This window comes from Amphiura filiformis, chromosome 3 (assembly GCF_039555335.1).
Source record: "Amphiura filiformis chromosome 3, Afil_fr2py, whole genome shotgun sequence".
In the NCBI taxonomy this organism is placed as follows: Eukaryota; Metazoa; Echinodermata; class Ophiuroidea; order Amphilepidida; family Amphiuridae; genus Amphiura; species Amphiura filiformis.
In genome coordinates this window covers 37,899,296-37,925,773 of record NC_092630.1, presented here as the reverse complement: position 1 = coordinate 37,925,773, position 26,478 = coordinate 37,899,296, and the positions used below count along the sequence as shown (strand labels likewise).

General features: G+C 35.2%; 1 protein-coding gene across 6 annotated transcripts in view; it reads left to right on the top strand.

Moving 5' to 3' along the window:
- LOC140148463 (receptor-type tyrosine-protein phosphatase gamma-like) overlaps window positions 1–26,478 on the top strand; it is a 117,293-nt gene that overhangs the window by 66,118 nt on the left and 24,697 nt on the right. For 5 of the 6 annotated variants that reach the window (XM_072170418.1, XM_072170423.1, XM_072170422.1 and 2 more), the window contains 4 exons: window positions 15,437–15,510; window positions 17,305–17,328; window positions 20,355–20,470; window positions 23,965–24,055. In XM_072170418.1, the coding sequence (XP_072026519.1) occupies window positions 15,437–15,510; window positions 17,305–17,328; window positions 20,355–20,470; window positions 23,965–24,055 (305 nt within the window). The remainder of the gene's footprint in view (window positions 1–15,436; window positions 15,511–17,304; window positions 17,329–20,354; window positions 20,471–23,964; window positions 24,056–26,478) is intronic. The other variant, XM_072170421.1, reaches the window with a different exon arrangement.

Here is a 26,478-nt window from a genome sequence, read left to right as displayed (position 1 = left end):
AGTGATGTATACTAATTTTGACATGCTTTATTTACTATACTCTGTTCTATGTTGCTTTGATCTTGACCTTCTTGTAAGTTGTATGACATGTGAAAACCTGCATATGTTTTTTTTTGTGTGGACCCCAGTGTATGTCTCTTGTGGATCAGCTTTGGTAAACAAACAAACAAACAAACAAACAAGCAATTTATAGTATTCTGTATTCAAAGTCAATAGTGGTATAGTGGTTACTTGGCATGATACTAGAATAATTATTGTACCTTTCATTTAGAGCTGCAATACCTTAGTTTAAGGTACAGTGGAAATGGTTAAGTTTATGGTTTAGGGGATAGGATCTGGGTTTAGGGTTTCAGGGTTATGTGAATTAAGATTATGATTAAGGTTGGGGTAGGATTAGGGATACAATTATTAGAGGAGAGGTTGGGATTATGGTTAAGAGTGAATGGTAGAGTAAAATATTTTCAGGGTAAGCATAGGAGGAAATTTACTTGTAGAATATTGTCTACTTACATAACAGTCCTGTAATGTAACAAGTAGCTTTGCCTTTTACTCTTCATTAAATTAATATGAAATTTAAATATATTGGAAGCCATCCTAGACTTGCCAATAAAGAAGAAAATGTACGCTTGAGTTATGTCCTTCATCCAAGAATCACATACTCTAATTCATTCGCAACACAAGTGAAAATTAAAACAATCATGATTGTAGCATTTATTTAACATTTAAATGGTTTGTAATAGAACATTTCTATGCGTGGAAGGTTGCGTACACATCACTGTTTCATGATTCAGTTACCATTTACTAGTACAGTAAGCTAATTCCAACTCTAAATATTTAGTTTATACAATGGGTGGGGCATCCAGTTGGTGTTAATCATCCTAATTTGAAGAGAAATTGATGACTTTGGTTTGCGACTGGTTTGAATTTGATTGCCAATGAATCTCTGGCATAAATGAATAAGGGCGGGGACATCTTTCGAAGGACAATGCGTTCAATATAAGCCAGCTGGCGGGAGGGACTGGGCGTCTCTACAAGCTTAATGTGTGTCATTTCCATTGTTAAAAGTTCATGGTGATGGCTTCGGTCAACTAACAATGTTAAATGTTGAAGATCAGTTGAGGATGAATGTAGTCAGATGAGTTCAGGATGTACTTCATTGAGTGGTCAAACTGGTGGAGTATGACTTACTATGAAGTGCATATATTTCATTGTCATTTTCAGTTTGTACTGAAACAGACGAGACGGTCCCTGAGATAAGCAATGTTCTATCTTTAAAAAATAATCTGGCAAAATGGACATCAGCTGAAGAGTTGTGGGTTCGGAATTGGGATTAGGGTTAGGTTTTAGGATTAGGACTTCAGTTAAGATTAGCAGGTGAATTCAAGTCCTCAGAACTAATAGGGGTAAAGTCACATTGAGTGTATTTCAAGATAAATGGCAAAGAAGGTTGTTATGGCCATGTAGTTTCAATGCAAGGAGGTGGTTTTGTCCATGCAGTAGATATTCACAAATGAAGACCTCGTAATAAAAGGGGTTGAGTAACATTGGGTGCATTTCAAGATAAACTGGCAAAGACGGTTGCCTGTAGTTTCAATGCAAGGAGGTGGATTTGTTCATGCAGTTTCAATGCTCAGCAACATTATTTCACTATGAAATTGCACTAAGGATGTAGATAGCCCCTCTTGTAGCAGAAACTGACACAAACTCATTGTTCATAATTTTGTGACTTGTGACCGCCTTATAGTTCTGAGGTCTTCAATTATGATCAGGATTAAGAGACTTTGATGTTGAGAACAGGATTAGGGTTAGGATTGGGGGTAGGGGTGGCAGCTGTTACTACACTTAGTGTTTGAATGGTGTTTGAACTTGTGCCAGCCCCTGGCCTCTTTTTTTTAAAGGAATTTTTATTAGTGGTAGGATTGATGGAAGGAGTTGGTACTTGCAACGGTTTGAAACAAATGGTGCTGCCACATTATCTATTATCAGTGCAATTAAGGCAACCAAAATCCAATTAGAGCACACATAGTTTTCTTCCAGGTAGAAGATTTGGTTACTGAAATCACCTCAGAGAAAAAACACCATACTTCCATCGGTGATGGAAATGGCTTCCACATATAAACAGAGTAGGCTGTTTGGTAATTGACCGCAACATTTCTAACACCGTTCTTGTCATCATTGTTGAGTAAATTAATCAGACTGATAACTGTATCTGTCAGTTATCTTTCCCACAATGCATTGCGCTGTCAGTCAGCGGGATTATGACCTGGAAGCGTGGTGTGCTTATATTTAGATGCCTATTAGTTGTAGGTAATTACTAGCACTGCAATGTTCCTAATGTTCATCCAAAATTCAGCAACATGCTGGTGAACTTTTATTAACCTGATGAGGATTTATGAAGGAAGCAAAAATTTACCTGTAAATACTGTATTAACTTTAGTAGCACAGGTTCAGTGCTGGATGTTTAAAACCATCCCGGACAAATTACTCCAGCCACCCTCATCCTGAGCCAGTTCTATATTAACCTCAAAACCAGTGCTCATACATACATCCCAGATGATGCTGTGACACAATCACCCTAAGTCATATATACACACGGAATCGCTGGCCGGGCCAGCGAACCCCTTTGGCTACCAGTATGTGATCTTGTGCTTGGCACACAAGGTTCGATCCCCAGGGTACCAAGTGACTTCTTTGTTCATCTTCTCTCCTTTTTTTGTTCCTTCTTTCCTTTCCAATAGCAAAACCCTGGGCCGTGTTAAGGTTAACTTAGTTTGGAGTCATTAATATCACTAATTAACACTCAAAGCCATAAGATATCGCAACAAGTAGGTCACTGTCCTGAATATTTAAAACAAATTGATATGAATTAACAGATTATTCCTAAAGCTGAAAATGTATTATATTTGTCCTAATAATTCAAGCTTCAACCTGCACATGTAGATGGAGGATAGTTTTCAACATATAAAAAAACCAAAAATAATATTATAAGCTTGTTTTTCCTGCATGTGGGATCTATAAAATTCAGCAAGCATGTTGTGGTCATATAAATACAAGTTTTATCGTTGTTCACTATCTCTTGGTTAACCTGTTTTCTTCCTGCTTCTGACTGCCTAATGACTTGCATCTGTCAACTATTATCTTCATTTTACATTCTCAATATCAATTTCAAAGATTTCTTGTTTTTCCCAAAATTAGCAATAAACAAAATGATATTGCAGATTTTCTGTTTAAAAGTTGAACAGTGTGATTCTAAATTACTTATGGTTAAAATGAGCAAAATCGCTTTCAAAATGTATCAAAGACACAAAATATTTTCAAAGGCTAAGCAGAACTTTCCTGTTCTGAAGTTTAGTATCTAATTTATTTGCTTTAAGATAAGTGAAACTATAGACAGACATAACATGTCTAGTGTATTTTATTACATTAAAGGACAGTGCATGCACGTCATATTCAATATCCCTGTGAACTTGACGTAGATCATAATATCATTTCATCTTGACAAAATCAAAGTTATTTACTGATCTAAAAGTTTGGACCATCTTGGTGATGACCATCTTCAGAGTGATGTTTGTCTATCCAACAGAGGGTGTGCCCAAAAGAGGATCATATTTGTGACAAGGTAATGTGCCCTCTCATCTCTGTTCATGGTGTTCAGTGCTCTCTTTCATATCCAGATTGCTTCTAACGGCGGTGTCCCAAACTTGTCATAACTTCTGGTTTCATCTTGACATAACTGTTGGTTTTGAAAAGATGAAATCTATATTACGAGTTTCAACAAACCTAATGAACCTCTTTAAGAATTTACATAGATCAGTCATAATTTTGAAGTAATAAGAAATGGTGAAATGCTTCAAGAACCACTGAATCCAGACTATGTATAATATCTGGATGCATGTTTTGTGCAGATCTGTGAAGTCCAAATATATACGTTGCCATAATGACAGACACAGTGGGGATTTTACACAGTTTTTTCCCAACTGCAGCAAAATGTGTGATATTATTATAACTTGGAGAAGAGTAACAAAGCCCTGCAAACAAAATGGTGCTGCCACATTATCTATTATCAGTGCAATTAAGGCAACCAAAATCCAATTAGAGCACACATAGTTTTCTTCCAGGTAGAAGATTTGGTTACTGAAATCACCTCAGAGAAAAAACACCATACTTCCATCGGTGATGGAAATGGCTTCCACATATAAACAGAGTAGGCTGTTTGGTAATTGACCGCAACATTTCTAACACCGTTCTTGTCATCATTGTTGAGTAAATTAATCAGACTGATAACTGTATCTGTCAGTTATCTTTCGCACAATGCATTGCGCTGTCAGTCAGCGGGATTATGACCTGGAAGCGTGGTGTGCTTATATTTAGATGCCTATTAGTTGTAGGTAATTACTAGCACTGCAATGTTCCTAATGTTCATCCAAAATTCAGCAACATGCTGGTGAACTTTTATTAACCTGATGAGGATTTATGAAGGAAGCAAAAATTTACCTGTAAATACTGTATTAACTTTAGTAGCACAGGTTCAGTGCTGGATGTTTAAAACCATCCCTGACAAATTACTCCAGCCACCCTCATCCTGAGCCAGTTCTATATTAACCTCAAAACCAGTGCTCATACATACATCCCAGATGATGCTGTGACACAATCACCCTAAGTCATATATACACACGGAATCGCTGGCCGGGCCAGCGAACCCCTTTGGCTACCAGTATGTGATCTTGTGCTTGGCACACAAGGTTCGATCCCCAGGGTACCAAGTGACTTCTTTGTTCATCTTCTCTCCTTTTTTTGTTCCTTCTTTCCTTTCCAATAGCAAAACCCTGGGCCGTGTTAAGGTTAACTTAGTTTGGAGTCATTAATATCACTAATTAACACTCAAAGCCATAAGATATCGCAACAAGTAGGTCACTGTCCTGAATATTTAAAACAAATTGATATGAATTAACAGATTATTCCTAAAGCTGAAAATGTATTATATTTGTCCTAATAATTCAAGCTTCAACCTGCACATGTAGATGGAGGATAGTTTTCAACATATAAAAAAACCAAAAATAATATTATAAGCTTGTTTTTCCTGCATGTGGGATCTATAAAATTCAGCAAGCATGTTGTGGTCATATAAATACAAGTTTTATCGTTGTTCACTATCTCTTGGTTAACCTGTTTTCTTCCTGCTTCTGACTGCCTAATGACTTGCATCTGTCAACTATTATCTTCATTTTACATTCTCAATATCAATTTCAAAGATTTCTTGTTTTTCCCAAAATTAGCAATAAACAAAATGATATTGCAGATTTTCTGTTTAAAAGTTGAACAGTGTGATTCTAAATTACTTATGGTTAAAATGAGCAAAATCGCTTTCAAAATGTATCAAAGACACAAAATATTTTCAAAGGCTAAGCAGAACTTTCCTGTTCTGAAGTTTAGTATCTAATTTATTTGCTTTAAGATAAGTGAAACTATAGACAGACATAACATGTCTAGTGTATTTTATTACATTAAAGGACAGTGCATGCACGTCATATTCAATATCCCTGTGAACTTGACGTAGATCATAATATCATTTCATCTTGACAAAATCAAAGTTATTTACTGATCTAAAAGTTTGGACCATCTTGGTGATGACCATCTTCAGAGTGATGTTTGTCTATCCAACAGAGGGTGTGCCCAAAAGAGGATCATATTTGTGACAAGGTAATGTGCCCTCTCATCTCTGTTCATGGTGTTCAGTGCTCTCTTTCATATCCAGATTGCTTCTAACGGCGGTGTCCCAAACTTGTCATAACTTCTGGTTTCATCTTGACATAACTGTTGGTTTTGAAAAGATGAAATCTATATTACGAGTTTCAACAAACCTAATGAACCTCTTTAAGAATTTACATAGATCAGTCATAATTTTGAAGTAATAAGAAATGGTGAAATGCTTCAAGAACCACTGAATCCAGACTATGTATAATATCTGGATGCATGTTTTGTGCAGATCTGTGAAGTCCAAATATATACGTTGCCATAATGACAGACACAGTGGGGATTTTACACAGTTTTTTCCCAACTGCAGCAAAATGTGTGATATTATTATAACTTGGAGAAGAGTAACAAAGCCCTAAGAAAACTAATGACATGAGTACAGAAATCACAGTGGAGAATGGAAAAATGCAGCAGACATTGGAAATCACAGTACTTATCACAATGGAATATTGCAACAATCCTCAATGTGCTATTCCAGTTGAAATCCATACACCCCCTATGGAAGACATGTCCTTAAAATCTCCCACACAGGGGGTGTACATTTTAAATGGAGTAACCCATTCATGTAACTCCCATTTGAAATTCACACTCCCTGTGTGGGAGATTAAGATCATATCTTCCATAGGGGTGTATGTATTTCAACTGGAATAGCCCAATGCAGCAGAGAATGGGAATTGCAGCAATTGGAACATTTCAGGTCCCAATTCATTGGTAAATATGCAAATGTAAAGTAGACACTTGGCATTTGTTTTATGTACAGTGGACACTTGGCATTTGTTGTAAGCAGGTTTTAAATCATCAATTGAGACAAATGATTGATATATTATGGCAATAGATGCACAGTGCAGAACAAGTGGACTTATCTTGTCTTCAAATAGCTGCACATCTTTTCCTGTTTTCTTGTTGGATATAATTTGTGTGACACTTATCAGAGTTATTTCCAGGATGCCATTTAAAAATAAATTGATAGTGTATCATAGTGCACTGACCAGCGATTAAAACTATTTTCAAATGGAGGTTACAGGGATGCAACTTTTCAGGCTTTTGCCTGAATTCAGGCTTTTTTTGTAGTCCAGATTTACGGAAATTCCTTTATTTTCAGCCTGTTTAGTGGCTATTCTGGTCATTTTCACGCTGTTTTTCAGGCTTTTTGTCAAAAGTGGAGTTACATCCCTGAGGTTATGGTAACATAGGATAGAAAGTAACGAGCCTCGTAATATCTATTGAAGGTGTAATAATTTGTCTTGTTGACCATGTAAAGGTGTCATTGTTGACTTGCCATTGATATGAGTGTTGGTCACGTGAGGTTTTGTAAAATAATTTATGCTATATGCAACAGCTGTTTTATTCTTTGTGATGTATTTTGTTGTTTTCTTGAGAGTCCGAGCTGTTCAGTCATGATATTGATGTTGCCATTATACGTTCCAACTATGGGGACATCTTGTGATGTCACACTGGACAAATTCCATTCACTGTCATTGGAGGCTTGTGTGTGTGAATGTAATGGAGCAAATAAATCTGCAATCAATACAGCTTTGATTGCTAAGAATTGAACAGAGATCCTGTCTCATCAAACCACTCTAATAGTGCGGGGGCATGGTGGCGCAGCGGTACGGGCTCTACCTCGCAATCGAAGGGTTGCAAGTTCGAACCCCGGTGGTGCCATCATGTTGTGCACTTGGCAAGGCACTTGACCTCACTTGCCTCTCTCTACCCAGGGCTGAAATGGGGAGCTGTTAGGGATATTGTCTATTGAGCGCCGCCCAAAGGTATGAGCATGCCTTGGGCATTGTATGGCAGTCGACATATATTCTAACGACGGGGGAATAAATGTAAAGTGCTTTGATACATGTGAAAGGCGCTATATAAATGTCAACATTTATTTTATTTTTTATTTTAATACATGTACCTTGTTTTAAGTGACAGAGGTGTCATCAAAGCTAGAATAGATAATAGTTTATAGGACAAATACAAAACTTTGTAAAATCATTCCAATTTTGTAACATGTTACCAAGCAATATTGTTTTTTGTTAAAAATCCATTGGAGTAAAAAAAATCATAGCTGATCTGGGATGTTGCCACGTTGCAAGGGGTTGCTCAAAGTAAACCTACTATATTTTAAAGTTAAAAAGTTATTTTAAGTATCAGTATTGTTACAAATTGAGAGCAGTTACAAATTGAGAGCAGATCATTGATTGTCGTCATCATTGAGAGAAAATAGTCATGATAGCGACATTGTGGTTAACAAATAACTTCCTAAAAACAATCAAATCCCTTCCTAAAAACAATTGATTGGATTCAATTAATTAGTTCATTAGGTTGGTATGGACTTTGGGCAGGGCTGCCCAGCCCACTTTGTAGAAGGAATTGTCTCATTTCCTTGCAAGGACATAGGAATTTATCAAACTATTGAATGAACTATCAGAATGCAAAACCATTGATTTTATTAAGCGTGAAAGCTGTGTCATCGGAAACTAATTGTATTTTGTCCTGATGGTTTGAACTTGCATAGTGATTTTTTTCATTCAAAAATTATTTTTAAATTTACCGCTAATAGTAATAAACACCTTGATTTTGAAAAATTGCATAGCAGGGGGATTTATTATAGACAAATATATGGTATCTAGAATATTACAGAAAGGAAAGAAGATCAGTATCTACACACAATAATCCTATGACTGAAATCCACTGTAAGCAAAGTTAAACTAAATTTGTGGATCAGGATTATATCTTCTTTCAAATAATGGGAGCCTGAATTAAATCTTGGATCTCCTTAAAAAAGTATCATAGATCGACTAATTAGTAAGTTAATTAATTGTCTCCTCTAATGTTGGTAGACTGGTAGTAATCTAAACAAGAGTTCAAATTAAATTGTAGGTTGTCACATGAAAGCGGATCACTTGTGTTGGATATCACTTACACGACACTGCACACTTGCTTGGCATTGTATTTCACACTGCAGAAAGGATATTGCAAATTTGATGCAGAGACGTCATTTCAACACATGGACTTGCACCATACTGCAGCTGTGTTGGGTTGCCTGTTGGAGCTGGCATGATTGACTCATTTCCTTTGTGTTATGCTCCAGGAACATCATATATAGTAACATTAATTGTGTCACTGTGTTTGCAATTATTCAATATGAATGTTCTATTGTTAAATCTTGTTGATAATTATAACTGTGATAACCGATGAACTTTGCAATGAGTTCCGTGAAATGTCTGATGCGAGACTCTTGAGCTTTCTTCTCACCTTGCCTTTCCGTCCTCTATACGACAAGGTGTTAATTTAAAGTGTGGCACGATCTCAAGAACCTCTGTCCTTGGTTCAAGGAGCAGATGGGAATTTGTCTGATGGGCCTTGTAAGATAACTGATCCAGGAAGCTGAAGATTAAGCCTGATTAGATCTCTTTTCCTGTTCTTGTGCCTGGACTGCATGTGAGCAACCCAATAATTTGTTAATGTAAGGCATGCAGTAGCACTTGATGACCTGCCCTCTCCTGAACGACTGACATGTCTGACTGACTGACCTCATGTTAATGAGATTGTTCATTGTCACATCGAAGGCCTACAGGTGAAAAGTTTCATGCCTAGTTATTGAGTGTGCATGTACCTGAAGTTTTACTTGGATATACAAGAAGCGTCATCGGTATCTTCTGCGGAAAGTTCACTTCAAGAAGATTGAAATGGAATATTTCTATTTTAGGCTACCGTTGATGATCGGAGGAAAGCTTTAAATACCAACTTAGCTGGAGGAGATTGGTGCCGCCACTTTTTCCTACGTGCTTAGGATACATTTCATATATAAACACAGATATTTCTGTGTGGTAAATTTGTATAGATACAAGCATCCCACTACAAGATTGCTCGCTACAAGACATGGCTTTGACATTGAACTCAGTATGAACATTCATACTGATGGGAAATAAATCGCAACGCTGGCTGATAAAAATTTTCTAGACGCATGGATTTGTATTAATATGGAATATTATGATGATGATTTGAGCCAAGATAGTTATCGCATTTTGTATACTATGCATTCATGTGATATGAGCATTGCAGTTGTCCGAGGAAACATATTGCTTCATAAGGAAAGTGGTCGCCACCATTCAAGTGGATTTATTCCTTTATCTCATTTCTCCAAGAAGCAGTGAAAATGTTTTCACCGGTGATGCTAAACTATATATATGAGTTATAATCATCAAATTGTGGCTGTAGAGATTATGGATACTAAAAGTTCAACAAAAGTTGCAGTGATATAGTTGAGGATTCCAATTTTTTAACAAAATACTTGTGTCAACTCATTGAACAATGAGCACTGCCATGCTGTTGACATCGTCGAACAAGAAGATTTCCATTGAACATAAACGAATGGAAATGTCTTCACTTCAACTCACATATCAAAGCCTACGCAGAGTACTTGGTAAATTCAATTTTAAAAGGTACATATCATTGGTGCTAAGCTTCTGTATATCAAGGGGTCAGATCATTAAATGATCAAGATGTGCATGTTCTTGCTAACATACCGTAGAATTTTATCTACACGCATATATGCCTCTCAATAAGGGTTTGTTTTGATGAAATGTTTCTTTGGCCCTAAAAACCTCATTAGAGTCATATGTGACCGTACAGCACGAATGAGCCGTAAATTCCCTAAATTGTATTCTGAGTTACAGCGTAAAATGTGTACGAATGTCGTATTCAATGTCGTTGAAGGAGCAAAGTTTAACAAACTATAACCCCGCTTCTGGGTATCGTTTGAAGTGAAATGATATACCATTTTAAAGCTTATGATGTATATTTGTTAAACATGAAATAAAACAAAATTGACCGGGGGAGGAATTTACGGCTCATTCGCCGTGAACGGTCACATACAGGGTCTTAGCTAGCCACCCGTCAGGCCGTCATTCTAGACGGGGAGTTTGCTCCTGGGACGGGCAAAATTAATGCCTTTGACAGGTGTTATATTATAAAATGTATGTTTTGAGAAGCTAATTGACCTTTTAGTAGACCCAATTTGTAGAACAAGGCCATATCAGCACCTATTTGAACTCTTTGAACCCCCAATGGGCTATTGAGGTCTGGTAAATATTTTAAAGGTCAAATTAGGACAGGCAATTTTATTCAAATGACGGGCAACCCTCAATTTCTAGCTAAGACCCTGGTCACATATATGCTTGTAGATAGAATTCTACAGTATTTCATAGTTCTAAAAGTAGCTATGGTTTTGAAATTCTACCTGCACTAACCAACGTATTACATTTCCCAATGGACAATGTAATTTTGTCCAATTCCTCATCAATGGTATAAGTCGAGGCATTAAGGGGTTGGTTATAAGGGTACGGCACGCCGCCCCAAAAGATGCAAATTGTGTGTATTTGTCTGAATGGTACCGACTTACTCCTGAAGTGACAGATATTGTCAGAGATACGCATTCTCTCATCATGATTGGTAAAATAACATATTTTTGTTAGTAAACATGTTATTTGCTTCAAATTGTTTTATGAGTGGGGTTGATGTCGAGAATCATCGTGTATTGTTCAAGTATACAGTATTCAAGAATCATTGATTTGTCACTGGCAACTGCCAAAGTGATGGATGAATCAAGATGTGATGATTTTATGTCAAATTTTACTATGATCAGAACACACCTGTGGCATATTTATATTTCTCTTTAAATGCCATATCATTGTGTGGGTTGCTCCCTCATAATGGACTCCATCTCTTGTGGATGACACTGATGCTCTTATCACTCTGTGGGGTAACACAGCGGAATATGTCTGAGTAGGTTTGCATTATTAATATTTCAATGTTTAAAATGAAATTCTGAGATTGTGTGGGATATGGCTGTTTAAATGTCAGTGTGAATATCGAAATTCATTCTGTTTGACAGTTTAAAGTGATAAAGAAACAGGATACTTTTGATTTTCTAATTGCATGTAAGTCCCCATTTAATTTCATTATCATTTAGCCAACATAATTAATTTACACTTTTAATCTGTTTTGATTTATAGGCCTATGAGTGTACAATATGTATTGTAAAAAGAATATCACTTCCTGTAAGTGAATGTGTACTGAAACTTAAACCAAAAGATGATATTCATAGAAACTAATTTATCATTTTGTCAAATATACTTATTTTGGGCTCATGATATTAATATATATCATAGATCTGGCAGGGCAATCATGTTGGATTTTAAAACTATTTTGGTACACTTAATTATTGTTTTTGTAGAATTAATCAAGTGATATATCAAAATTTAGATATATATTTTTAGTAGTGAAAATTACTCTAATTGGTTCATAATATGATGTGTGGTTCTTTTAACTTAGACAACTTGCTCCTCATTCTAGACCAGTTCCTGATATTCTGTTCATAGTAAGGCTTCAATTCAATATCCTCCCAGATATCCAGAGAAAACTTCCCACGATGCATTGGTGCAACTTGAGGTGATGGTGACAGAAAGTGCTTCCAATTAACAGAGCTCATCCAGATCTTGCACTATCGACCCATGTAGCATTGAATAGCAAATCAGCACTGGGAAGAAATGCATTGTGGGAAGTGTAAGATATCTTCTATGATATCCTTCTGTTTTGGTATACTAGGGCCAATCGGAAAACATCCTTGCTATTTATAGATGTCAAGATCCTTTAAAAAAAGCATTATCCCTGTTGGTCATCAATATTTCCTAGCTGAGTGTTATTATTGTCTCAATCAGGAGTTGCTGCTTACTATTTCAAGGTACAGTGAGATAAGAATAGACAAAAAGAAGGATGTAATAAAGCACTTTCAATCAGCGTGTTTATACTGAGCACCTCGCATTACCGCGAATTCACCTTCACCCGCATTTCAATCCTCTCGCATTCACTGGGTCGTTTCTACCGCGCTGTTAATGCAGGGTAACAATTCACTACCCACATATTTAGTGGGGAAGGCGGAAGTCCAGCAAATAGTTTTGTGACCTTTCAAGGTCAGATTTTGAATGCTCACACTGTATTATAATAGGCTAACTTCCGTGTCACCCGCAAAATCGTCACCCGTATTGTTTCTACTGCGAACGTTACGGCAGATTAACCACTATTAACCACCTCAATAGGTGGTTGACGGATTCACTCGCATTACGCAAGCATTAACCTTCACCCGATCTGTTTCTGCTGGGGCCGTTACTGCGTATTCCTCGCATCACCCCGAATTCACTCGAATTAACCCGCAACCGTCTGCTCAGTAGAAACACGCTGAATAGCAGGTTGATATTTAAGATAGCGATTGGCTTTATAGCAAGACATTGCTCATTGAAACCAGTTTTAGAGTTATGAATGGTTAGAAGTATTGCCTATTTTGAATATTTTAATAGGTTTTTCATACATGTTGCGTTCTGAAGCTAAAGACACAAAACACACAAACAATAAGTAAATCCAAGAAGTGAAAAACAAACAAACAAATAACAAATTAATTAAAGAATTGGAAAAAGAAACAAACAAATAAATAGACCTGTAGCCATTCCACAAGTTCCAAACATGGATTTACAATTACAAAACCTATAGCCAATTCCACTTGAAATTTGAAAATAATATAATATGTACTGTACTAATTCACTGACAAGTGCTGTATTTTATTTTCTCCCGATATATTGACATACCATACTGTGTGAATTTGAATTGGCTGATTATGTAAATAAAAATTGACATGGAGCCTGTCATCAAAATGCATTCAAATCTACTATTAGTTAAGTTGGTGATGGTACTGTATCGAAAACATTCATGTTTGTATGTACAGACATAGTTGGCAAGTTCCACTCACAATGTGTTGTGCTGTATATTTATAAGTCCTCTGCCAATCTGGATTAGAGAGTCTATTTATTTTTAGGTATCTGGATTTATGTCAAAGTCTCATTTGAATTTGTGATAATTCTGTATATAAGTTAATTCTGTATATATGTTAGATTATATTAGATTAATAGATACAAATTTAATCATGTTTCACATTTGAGAGAAAGCTTTTATGAAGCAAATTGAGTTGTTAGATGTGGTGATATGGCTGAAAAAGTTGTTTAACTTTTCCTTAGTTTTATCAGGGATATTTGTCTCATATCCCTGGTTTTATTGTTGCCTGTAAATTGCTGGAGTAAGCTACTTTTATAGTCTGTGTGACATGGCAACCTGTACAGCATTTCTACAAGGCAATGATATGCATAATATGAAGCTCTAATATTCCTTAATTCAATTTTCATTCCATGTGATACAGTAACATAATGCCATCAAATGATAATAGTATTATAAGCCTATGAGTAGGGAAATGGGTCAGGAAATCATCCTTATGCAAAACAATTAGCACTTTAATATCACAAGGATAAATTCTAATTTAGTTTAGATGGCTGTTTAATTTTTTTCACACTTTTTAGTCATCACTGTGTAGTCTGTGCAGTACGAGGAGCCCACACGAATACTAGATTTGTGACGGTTTTATCAGAATCAGGTTCATGTATACTATAATTGGAAGACCGAATTATAAAGACTAACTTGTATACGACGTCCTGTCAGACAGACCAAAAATGCCGTACTGCGCAGGTCAGCAACCAATTGCCCTGACGTCAGACGCAAACTAGTCTTTTTAATTTGGTCTTCAATTATAGCTTGGATTTCATTCATTATCAGGATATTATAAATTTCAAAAAAGATGCAACTGAATATTTTTGTACATGGCCATCAAATGACTATCTATATGGGGTTTGGGAAAATGTTGACATTTTTGTGCAATATGTAGTATTCCATTCCATTTATAAAAAATGCTAGTTAAATATATGTGAAGTGGATTGATGGTATCGACTATGTATTCCATTAGGCCTCAAAAAATAAATTGTTTGATTGGCGTAACATTTAAAAAAAAAATTAGGGTTGGTAGGTCAGGATTTTTTAAACTTTTTAAGCTGTAAATTGCATTCGATAAAGGCATTGGAACTTTTTTTCTTCTTTTTTTTTAAATTTATTTAAATTTTTTTAATTTCTGTATTTCTTTATCTTTATTTTTCAAAAAAAAAGTCTATGACCGGGCCTACTTTTAGGGTCGGTTGGGTTACGCCAATCAAACAATATTCTTTTTGAGGCTTTATTCTATGCTGATCTATTTAATTTGCTATGGTATGATTCCACATCATAATCACCAGGCCATGAAAATGAATCCTATTTATTAAAAAAATGACACTTGCTATATGAGTGTATTGTAATCTAGGTGTGTTATTACATTGTTTACAGATGACTAGTTGATTCTATTATTCTTTTGACTCATTGTTAATGCGATAACAATATATGTACAATACCACCATCCTCTATCTATATCACTCACTCACTCCAATGCATCAGACTTATAAATACCACTCACTCATCAGGACTCCGCATCAGCATGCAGATACATGCTGCTTCTAAATATCAATCGCAACAAGATATTACTAGAAAGAGCATACACACACATGCACACGCAGATGATATTTCAGCATTGCGCACTTAACATGCCGATAATATAGGATGATGGTATTTAGCATTGGCACTATTTCCAGACTAATTTGAGTTGATAACAATACTTTTGTACAGCTGGTATATTTTTCCATGATTATTTTATTACTGATCTCGTTGTAGCAACCATGCCATTGATACCTCTTTGGGATTTATCTAAATATTACCACAGAAAACGCAAGAAGGATCAGATGGTGTTTGAGAAGCATGCAGGCAACGGAGTACCACCAGCATTTGCCAAACCAGGTAAATAGGTTACAAGTTACAACTGTCATGTACGTATGAGTAACGTACGTGACATAAGAATTAAACTTTGTGTTTTCAGAAAGTTGTGAAAACATCCTATTTGAATTTCATAAGAAAAAAATTGTTTCACTATTGACGTCATCCCCCAAAAGAGTCCCTATTCAGAGTTCATCATTCTTATTTCCTTCAAGTTTTGACAAATTAGAATTCTGAAAAGCAAAAAGATACACACCTTTTGCACACTGTATTTTAAGGAAAACAAATTATAGAATCTAAAATTATAGAACCTAAATTTTAGTCTTATTAATATCCTTAATAATAACATTTGTAAAGCTTATTCTTCTATTTCAAATTCAATCAACTATAATTATGATATTGAAAAATGCAGGCATTTGAATTCCAAATTAATTGAAACAGATTCAGTTAGTTAGCTGTCAAAAATTGAATATAAGCTTATTTGTTTATAAAGTCATCCCCATAAAGTTATTGGGATTGTAATCCAAATTTGTCAATTTATCTGTCAAAAAAGGTTCATTCTCTTAGCTTATTTGGTGATAAAATAAGCATTTTGGGAAAATTGTTGATAAAAAGAAGAAGAATTTAAGAACAATCTAAGTTGCCCTTTGGGGTTGAAATCAAATTTAGTCAATAAGACATGATGGTAACTTTGCTTCTATAAACTGATTGCCAAGAGTTGTTGAACCTGAGGGTGGATATTACACATACTCACACGGGGGATGAATAAGGGAAAACATTAATCTGATGTTAATTAGAATATGTGATCCTGTGTAACATATCACCTGCACATTAATGTTACTGTTTGTGGTGAGATGGATGGGTGATGTGCGCACATGGGTAATGTTCAACTGTCATGATATGATAGAGCATAATGTATCAGGAAAATTACCTTTTGATATGACCAAATTAGATTAGAAAATTTAGAATTACATTTCCAACAATGTGGTAACATCGAGAAGTCCATTTAAAACCCATAATGTGATTTTGGTGCATTTCTAGTATATATTGAGTTTCATATGATTATCAGATAGGCAAGAATGAAAATAACACATTGTTTGTGACACGATGCAACTTGCATTGCTATTCAATGAATGACAGAATTATCATAGCGATGGAAAGTTTGTTGTGTGTATCTTTTATAACTTTCCAATGTTAGAGTGTATAAAAATAACTAAGAGCAATTTCAAGTTGACAAACCTGATACATACATTCATGATACTACTTTAACCACACTAACCCTGTAAATGAAGCCTAACTAACCCCTGGCCTTGTAGTTTCTTACACACTGGATTTAGGGTGAGCTTTTAAAGTTTTTTTTTCAACTTGTCATTATGTATTGCATTAAAAGTGGTGGTTCCAATCTTTATTTAAGATTAATAAAAAAAAGAATAGACTTTTTTTAGTATGAAAAGTTTTAGTAACCTAAAATGAAATATGCAATATGCGTACACATATGCAAATATGCAGGTTTATTGTATCACTAAGAAGGCTGATTTAAATAATAATGTAGATTACGTTGTTCATTGTGCGGGTATATCTAGATTCTGTTGTTTAGCATGCAGATTTATATAATTTGATGCTGAAGTGTAGTTTTTTTAATACAATTTATGGGACAGCAATGAATAATAAACAATAGGTGAATACACTAGTGTATGTAGCAATAATGGATGGAAGTATAGTAGCAATTTATGTAACATCAATCAGAAAGCCTTAATAAACCAATGAATGAATCCTCTTACTGTCCCTCCCATGCATACACTAATGACCCATATCTAGATGAGGATGAAGATGAGGATGATAGTAAGAAACATTTTTATCTTTTCATTTATTGTGTTCCTAAAATGCATTTTTTAGTGTTAAAAGTAGAAAGATTCCCCATGCATTCCGCAGTCCCATAGTGTGATGTTTGCTGTAGGTATATTGCAGGGGTATGAGAGTTCAGCTTATTAGCTGATGTCAGCAATTTGTATTGTCAAAATTAATGTTTTCTTTTATTTTCAGCCCATATTTGGCGTTTGTACCCTGATTTTTACGCTATTTTTCAGCTATTTTAGTAATTTTCCTCTTTTTTTGTCTGAGGCCTCTCACACCCCTGATATTGTTTACTGTATCCAGCTGTTTATTTTCTTCTAAATGGGTTATTCCAGTTGAAATCCATACACCCCCTGTGGAAGACATAACCTTAATCTCCCACACAGGGAGTGCAGATTTCAAATGGGGTCACCCATTTAAGTAACCCCCATTTGAGATGCACACTCCCTGTGTAGAAAATTAACTCTCTTCACGCGGGTGTCGACTGCAGACGACACATTTTGAAAAAAATTCCAAAATTTCAGAATTGTAAATTTTCATTACCATATTTGGAATAAGCATGAAAAATGCATTAAGATGAGTACAAACTAGTATTGGTTCAGTGGTTCTTTAGGTACGGTAGCTCTTGATATTTTGAGAAAATATCTGAAAATTTTTATACTTTTTATGTTGAAACTTATGGCTAGCACGCAGAGCATTAAGGTCATGTCTTCCATAGTGGGTGTATGTATTTCAACTGCAATAGTCCAATGTAGGGCAGTCTTGATGGTTCACAAACAGATGTTTTTGTGATTTGTTTGTGTGATTCTTTCTAATTTGGTGGGGGAAGGAAGTTATTAATTTGGGTGTTTTGTTTTAGCAAATTATTGTGATAATTAGCTTACTGCATTCTTGAAATAGATTTTCAACTTCTGTTCGAGCTATTTTAATACTTTTTGGAAAGAGCATGTTCATAACAGGTGTAACCAGAATGATGTTTTTCATTCAAGGAATGTACAGTACTTCTCAATTGCTTTGTGATAGAAAATTTTACAAAATATAACTAAACAATTAGATAATAAAGCTGAAATCTGAAGAAAAAAACCCCTCTGAAATCAACCGTTTGGATAAATGAATATAAAGTGAGTAACCACTTCAATTTGCCTTCAAGTTATTAATAATTTCTTTCGGAATATAAATTATGGAAGTAATAGATATATAATATGAAGATATGAGGAATTTTCTTCAGATTTATTTTTTTCCCAAAAAATTATTGCAGATTTTTAGTAAGGTGTTCTTTAGAAACAGTTCCTGGATGCAGTAAACAATGTAAACACCTCAAAAGAAATAAGTCCCCCTCTGAACATGTCGTCATAACATCGTAAGGTTTCATTTTGTACCAACAAAACTAACTTTGAAATAATTATATGACTGTTTACTAAGTGCTGTGTGAAATGAGAGATTTCCATGACTTCAGGGCTGAATGAGCCTAAATTGAAGGCAAAAACTGCCCTTTTCAAAAGTCACAAAGTAGGCCTATGCTTGTCACAAAAGTTGATTCACGGCTTGTTACTAATGGAAAACCCCATGTGTTTGAGTGCAGTTTAAAATCCTCACCAAGTGAACATTTACTGTAATGTGTATCGATTCTTGATCATTCAGCCATGCAAATCCCCTTGGTGCAGAGTTCAGCACAGTGAGTTGTAAGATGGTCAGTTCCATTCCTTGTCCCAATACGCCTTGCAGTTAACAAGCATAGGCCTACTTTGTGACTTTTGGAAAGGGCACTTTTTGTCTTCAATTTAGGCTCATTCAGCCCTGAAGTCATGGAACTCTCTCATTTTCACACAGCACTTAGTAAACAGTCATATAATTATTTCAAAGTTAGTTTTGTTGGTACAAAACGAAACCTTACGATGTTATGATGACATGTTCAGAGGGGGACTTATTTCTTTTGAGGTGTTTATATGCTGACATATGCTACCATAGCTAAAGTAACATTGCATTTTCGTAATATTTTGCTTGTTTGTGGAACAAAAATAAACCAAACTATATAAATTGATGTTGATATACTGGTATTTAATATTTGCTGGTATTTAAATGATAATGCTGGTTTGGATGTTAAGGCATATTTGTTATATGTTATGACTGAGTTCATAGGTTTAGCATGTAATGTTTATTTATGTATATATATTTGAAAATTCAGTCAACATTACATGAATTATCCCTCAATACTAAATACCTGTGAGGAAAAGAAAAGAACAAAACTAGTACAAAAATTTGTGAAAGCCAAAACAGGTCATTTCAAATTTGTCTACTTGAGAATAAGTTTTGTGCTTTCTAATATTCCATCAAAACATGTGCTAAAGCATTAAAGCTTGCAAGATGCCTATGTTTCTTTTCTTTCTGCTCTACATTCTCATATTAAATTCCCAGAATTTATTATTTTTTTGCTTTAGCTGCACCCCCTCCTTCTGTTTTGTTGTATTTATTTGGTAATTTGTTTGTGTCTTGTGTTACGAAGGAAATAAAATAAATATGAATTGGCTATTCCCTGGCTATTCCAGTTGAAAGTCAGACTCCCCTTATGGAAGGCATGACCTTAATCTTCTACAGGGAGTATGATTTTCAAATGGGGTTACCTGAATGGGTGACTCCATTTGAAATCTACTCCCCCTATTTGTGAGATTAAGGTCATGTCTTCCATAGGGGTGCATGGCTTTCAACTGGAATTGCCCTATTGTTTTTGTGCTTTATATTTATATTGTGAAGGGAAATCTGTTTTTTTGCGCTCTTTGCTGGCTGTGCTTGATTTTGACATATCCTGCTGCTTTTATTACCCTACAAATCTTAAATGTGATTGCAGTCCATTTATCCTATTGTCAAGAATATGTTTTTATGGATAAAGCTCTGTATGATTCTCTGTATGTATCTTTGTGTAGTTTTATTTGTCAATTGTGTAGCTAACAAGATAGAAAAAACTGCTTGTTCCTAATGCTCAATCATCTTGCATCTTGGCTTTCTTTTAATTCCAGTGGATGTTTCCTTAATAGATGACCTAGAAGAGCCACCCATACCAATCAGCAAGTTTGAGACTCATGTCATCGCCAACCATGCAGACAGCGATGGAGGATTCGCAGCAGAATATGAGGTAGAGTATTTGGACACATTTAATCATAAGTTGATGATAATAATAATCAGGGATATGCCCAGACATTTTCAACTGTACATGTTGGTGGTGGAGTGGCTGAAATATGATCAAAATAGGTAGATTTGCATTATTTCCCAAAAAGCTGGGGCATAGTGTGGGGGCTGCCCCTGATACAACAGCATCTACTACTTCAGGCATAGTTTTTGTTCCATAAAGGATTTGAGTCACCCAGCATTGATGTTAAGTACAGGTTACAATTGAGAAAATTTAACAAAATGAATACTTATCTTGATTTGAAAAAAAATTGTCAATGATGCTTAAATGACAATTTTTACAACCATCTATCTGCACTGAAAGTGGATTTCTATTTTTAAGTTAGAAACTGTATTACTTGTTGAGAGAGAAATTAAACAATCATGTGGGTGTTATGAGATGACTAGCATTAAAATTCAGCACAAATGCTTGTTGAATTTCTCAAGCAGCAAAGTAATACATAGTTTTTAAACTGAATAAATTCTAAGTGATTGAAAAAGAAACGTATGTTAAAAATCTGTAGTAGCATCAGTACATACAAATGACAAGGTGACATTAACAAGGACACATCCTTATTAAAAATCTCATAGTCAGTGCAAGATCACCTGGATGTAATAGATGAGGCCATAGGGTAATTTAGTACAGGCAACATATGGTTGCACCTGGAATACGGCCAAAAATACCTTGCAATATGAGCGTACACCAGGTGACTGACTGACCAGAGGCTTGATCTTTGTCATTTAGGAAGTCAAATGAAAAAGTCAAATAGGATAGCTGGATTTATTCTTTGTATGTCATGGAGTTTAACAACGCAATAGTTAGTGTGTTAGTAGTTAGTAGTTTTGCTCTCCATAATGCTAAGGTGCACCTGAGTCTTTTTAACATCATATTTTCCTATTGATATGAAGTATGGTCATGAAAGTTTTAGAATCAAAGATTAGAGACACACACAAATACTCTATTATTAAACGCCCCTGGGGAGTGATATTTTCAAAAGAGAAGGCCTTTATTAGAGGCCATTTTTACAACAATAATTCCTGAATAATTTGTTTGGTAAACTTAAAAATTATGCCAAAGTGACAAACTTTGAACTTTGGATCAATGACTTCCGGGATTGCGATGCTATTTTCAGCAATATACCAATCATGTGTGGACCATGGTTAAGGTAGCATGGAAATTTCAATATTTTAAAAACATTTCAGTCAACAAAATGGTGGGGGCGTTTATTTGAGGGGGTGACAAATAGAGTAAAACCGGCAGTGAAACGTCTGCGTGTATTTATACCACATTTTTAAAGCATTAGTATGTAGGAACAAATAGGCAAATAAATGAAGCTTACCCCTTTAAATTATAGATAAACCCATTGTGGAGTTAATATGATGAAATAAAAGCCAAGAGGTAGAATTTTATATTAATGCTCTGTCTGCTAGCCATAGGCTATAACATAAAAAGTCACAAGCTATTTTAAGAACTACTGAACTAATTGTTTGTACTCATTTTAATGCATTTGTCCTGCTGATTCCAAATATGGTCATGAAAATTCACAATTCTAAATTTTTCTTAATTAAAAAAAAATTGAAACTTGTCATCTGCAGTCGATACCTGCATGGAGAGAGTTAATATATAATCGAGATTGGGCAAGAATTGAAATGGGTAAAGGTGTCATGGGGGAACACCAGCACAGCCAGCCAGCAAAGAACTTTGTAGTGGCAACTTTCACACTGAACACTATACTCAAGATATATATTTCTGCTTCTTCATTATATCGTTTTAGAACAAATTCAAAAGTGTTTATACCCTTTAATGTTATGTACTATATAGTCTGCGTTCCCCAGTGATCCCACTGTCTCACCCCGCAAGGCTACAATATTGATTAACGTGAGCGAGCACTTATGGAACCAGACGATATTGAACTAGCAGAAGATATTGAACTCATCTGCCTGTAATAGAAGCTGTACTTTAGAAAGCATTATCAGTTTATAGGGCTTGTTATAATATTTCGTTTTTTGTAGAGATTTTTTTAATTGAATGGAATAAGTTCACATTTGAGTGATGTGGAGCATTCTTGGACCTTTGGTGTTCAATGTTTCATCCTGTTATTATGAAAAACACTTTGCTGTGTTTAAAAAGTTGAAGCCTGTGCAAAATTGTAAAAATTGAAAAATTTTATAAAAAGAAACTCTTAATCACTCATGTATTGTACACTATGTCATAACCAAATAAAGTATGATTCTAATAAAAGCAGATTTTTGCCATAAATAAACAGAAGCATAATGCTTTGATTTGCCTAGCTGGAAATTGCAAATATTTTAGAGTTAAAAATAGTGACGATTATAGCTACATTTTAGGCTAACCAGGTGTAGATGGGCAGGGTGTTGGCTTATATGACAACATAGTGCAGGGTTGAATAGGTGAAATAAAAAACAAAAGGTTACAGTATCCATACAATGCAGGTGTGTGCAATATAATCCACAATGTCCGTTGAGTAAATTGCATGTGTAGCATGTGTGAAAGGCATGTGGGATTAAACTTATAAATCAAATTATGGTTTACAATGGAGTGTTCCAGTTTAGATCCATTTAATCATTTTTAATAGACATGACCTTAATCTAAAACATTGGGGGTGGACAATTTCAAATGGGGTTACTTGAATATGTGATTCCATTTAAAATATGCACCCCCTGTTTAGGAAATTAAGGTCACATTTTTGATAGGGGTGTATGGATTTCAACAGGAAAAGTGTGTTTCTGTGCCTTTGGGGTGTGTTCATGTCAAATGCTTCAAATGAATAATGGAGAAGTTGTGTTACTTTTTTGTAAGGTAATTAATAACACACCGGAGAGGTATGGTATGGTATGACTTCAGATTAACACCATGTATCCTATTAGCAGTATTTTGGTATAGAAACTCTTTCTGACAATATCATCATATACCATAGTGTAGATACCCACACCACCAATTAAGCTTCACGTATCTGCCATAACCCATGCCTACTTTCACAAATCGACAGGAAGAAAGTGCTCTATGCTTTTGTATAGGAAAATCCATTCACATATCTCGAAACCGTTGTGTGACTAAAATTGCTATAGTAGGTAATTGTAGTTGAAATCATTGTATTTCTGCATTGCATTATCTCAGATTGTCTCGACTAATGTGGTTGAAATTTACCTCCAAATATTACTCATTGTGTTCAATGTCATTTCCATCCTTGAATTTATTAAGTATTTGGGGAAATACTTAATAAATTCATCAAATATTTTGGGTAAACGGTATCGGTGTGGCAGACACCATCTGACAAATTGTCAATACAAATTTCACAGACGACACACACGCAGCATCTAAGCCTTTCTATTGTAATAAAAATATCACTGTACAGAATTACTTACAACAGGTGTATGTACATTCCTTCTGATCTCATCATGTTGATATTTCCTGTATTTTTTTTATTACTTTTCCTGCAGGATATCCAGAGAATGAGAACTCCATATACATCAGTGGGCAGTGCAGAGCTTACCAACAAACATAAGAACAGATACACAAATATTGTGGCATGTAAGTAATCTAAATGACATCAGTAGTAGTGTTTACAGGGGGTTGCAATGTTTCAATGTCCAGGCTGTTGTTTCGATGATTTGGCACCCAAGATTTGTAAGTAGTTAACTGAAGAGTGTCATGTCTTCATTCAGTTTTTCGATTGTGTAATGCCAATGAGTTCCTTCTCGCCTGGTTTTGTATGAAGCATTGGGAAGTATTTGAACAGAGCAGAACGGAACGATCACATTGAAAACTAAATGAAGATTAACCCACCAAAGTCTGGTCCGAAATCCAGAGGCTTCTGAGTACACTAATCTAGAGATAGATTTATTAAATCAGAGCCCAAACAAATGTAAATTCCTGTATCTTTGGAATTTTAATGATGGGAGCATAGAGCATTATCATAGGCAATGCTTTAAGCTATTGCTACTGACAGATATCGATACATACATAACAATCATGTTGGGGCAAAACATTATTTATCCTATGCCAGATGAAACCAGATCTAGCCAAAAATGTCGACATGTAATATTCAAATATAGATCTGTTAATCGAAAAAATATTGAAACAGATAAGGAAAACTCTGGATTATTTTGTTTTCATAAAAGCCAACATTTGCTTTCCAATAAATACAGTCAAGGTTCTGGCTTTGATAATGAAATTCAATGTGCAGAAAAATGTGAAGCTGTGTGCTTTAATTACAAACAGAAATGTGATGGTTATATACCATATGATAGGAAAGTTAATGGGGCGTAAAAAATGCTATAATGATAAACAGCGAATGCTAGAAAATAATTGAAATTGTGGATATAACTTTAGTGTCTTTTCTTATCTGAGTAGGTACCCCATGTTAACCTTAACCATGTTAACCTTACATTTATATGTGTTTATTAATTTTTGGACAAGTTGATTGGAATGGGTTTTAGAGTAAAACTAGGGGGAAGGGGCACATTTTCAGATGAAAAATAGGGAACAAAATGTTTTCAGCGAAGATAGGTGAAAAATCAGGAGGAACACACATTTTTGAGCAAACATGAGGGAGAGGGAATGGAATATTTTTGCTCAGAAATTGTAAATTTCTCCATTTTCCTTATGTGGCATCATTATTGATTGTCCCCTCGTTGTATTAATATAAATTGGAATTCACCTTTTTGGTTAAATACATCACGCTGATCCGCACATCGTTACTGTGCACAGTAACAATATGTAGGGTTAAAAATGCAAGGTCTTTCAGGATTGACTGAAAAAGGTGAATTAAGACCAGGAAGACATGGCTATTCCATTTGACCCCTAATGGAAGACATTACCTTAATCTCCCACACAGAGGGTGTGGATTTTAAAATGGAGTCACCAATTCAGGTAACCCCATTTGAAATTCTCACTCCCCGTGTGGAAGATTATAAAGGTCATATCTTCCAATGGGTGTATGGATTTCAACTGGAATAGCCAATTTTCCACCACTCATTTGAAGATATGAAGCATGAAAATGGAAACTGCATTGCTCTGTGGCAAAAGCCATATACTCAAATGCTAGAATGTGTGGACCATTTAGTGTTGTGTATCCAGGGTAGTGCAATCAGTGCGTATGCTTCTAATCTTGGCTGCTTTATCAGACAAATTTGTGCTCAATTTATTCTTGTGATGGTTACAACTTGAAATCAAAATAGCAAATGCACTTTTTCGAGGAAATCAAGGAAACATGTAATGCAGCTTTGATTTGAATTGATGTTTGTTATATTTGGCAACTGATTTTGGTAAACTGGATAGAGATTATAGGGGTTTGCTGTAAACCATATCTTTCTGCAAGTTACTAGATTCTGCACAATTTCTCTCTTGATTGGGCATACACTTTTTTCCTACAAGATGTTTTGTTATGAGAATAATGTGTATGTTTCTCTTACATTTTAATTGTTTTGTAAATGAAATTGATTCATCAGAATTTCATTTTCACTATGAGTTTGAAAATTGCACTACATCATATTTAGAATAAGAAGAAAAGAAAGCAAGGAAATTTAACCTTCTGCTGACCTTTACAATAGAATGTCCATACATTGGGCTCTTCCAGTTGAAATCCTTACACCCCTATGGAAGACATGGCCTTAATCTCCCACACAGGGGGTGTAGATGTAAAAAGTAGTCACCCATTCATGTAACCCCATTTGAAATTCACACTCCCTGTGTGGCAGATTAAAGTCATGTCTTCCATAGTGGGTGTATGGATTTCAACTGGAATAGCCCATTGGCAATCTCTTTTCAAGAACACCATTAATTGCACACTGGATGTAGTCCTATTTATGAGATGCATTCACTGCGGCAGATAATGAGCATTTCCACCAACATTTCCCTCTTTCCTATTGAAATATTGACATTGAAATCTAAAGTTTACATCTCTCTACCTAACTCAGATAAACTCTTAACCCAGCCAATAGTCTTATTTATGC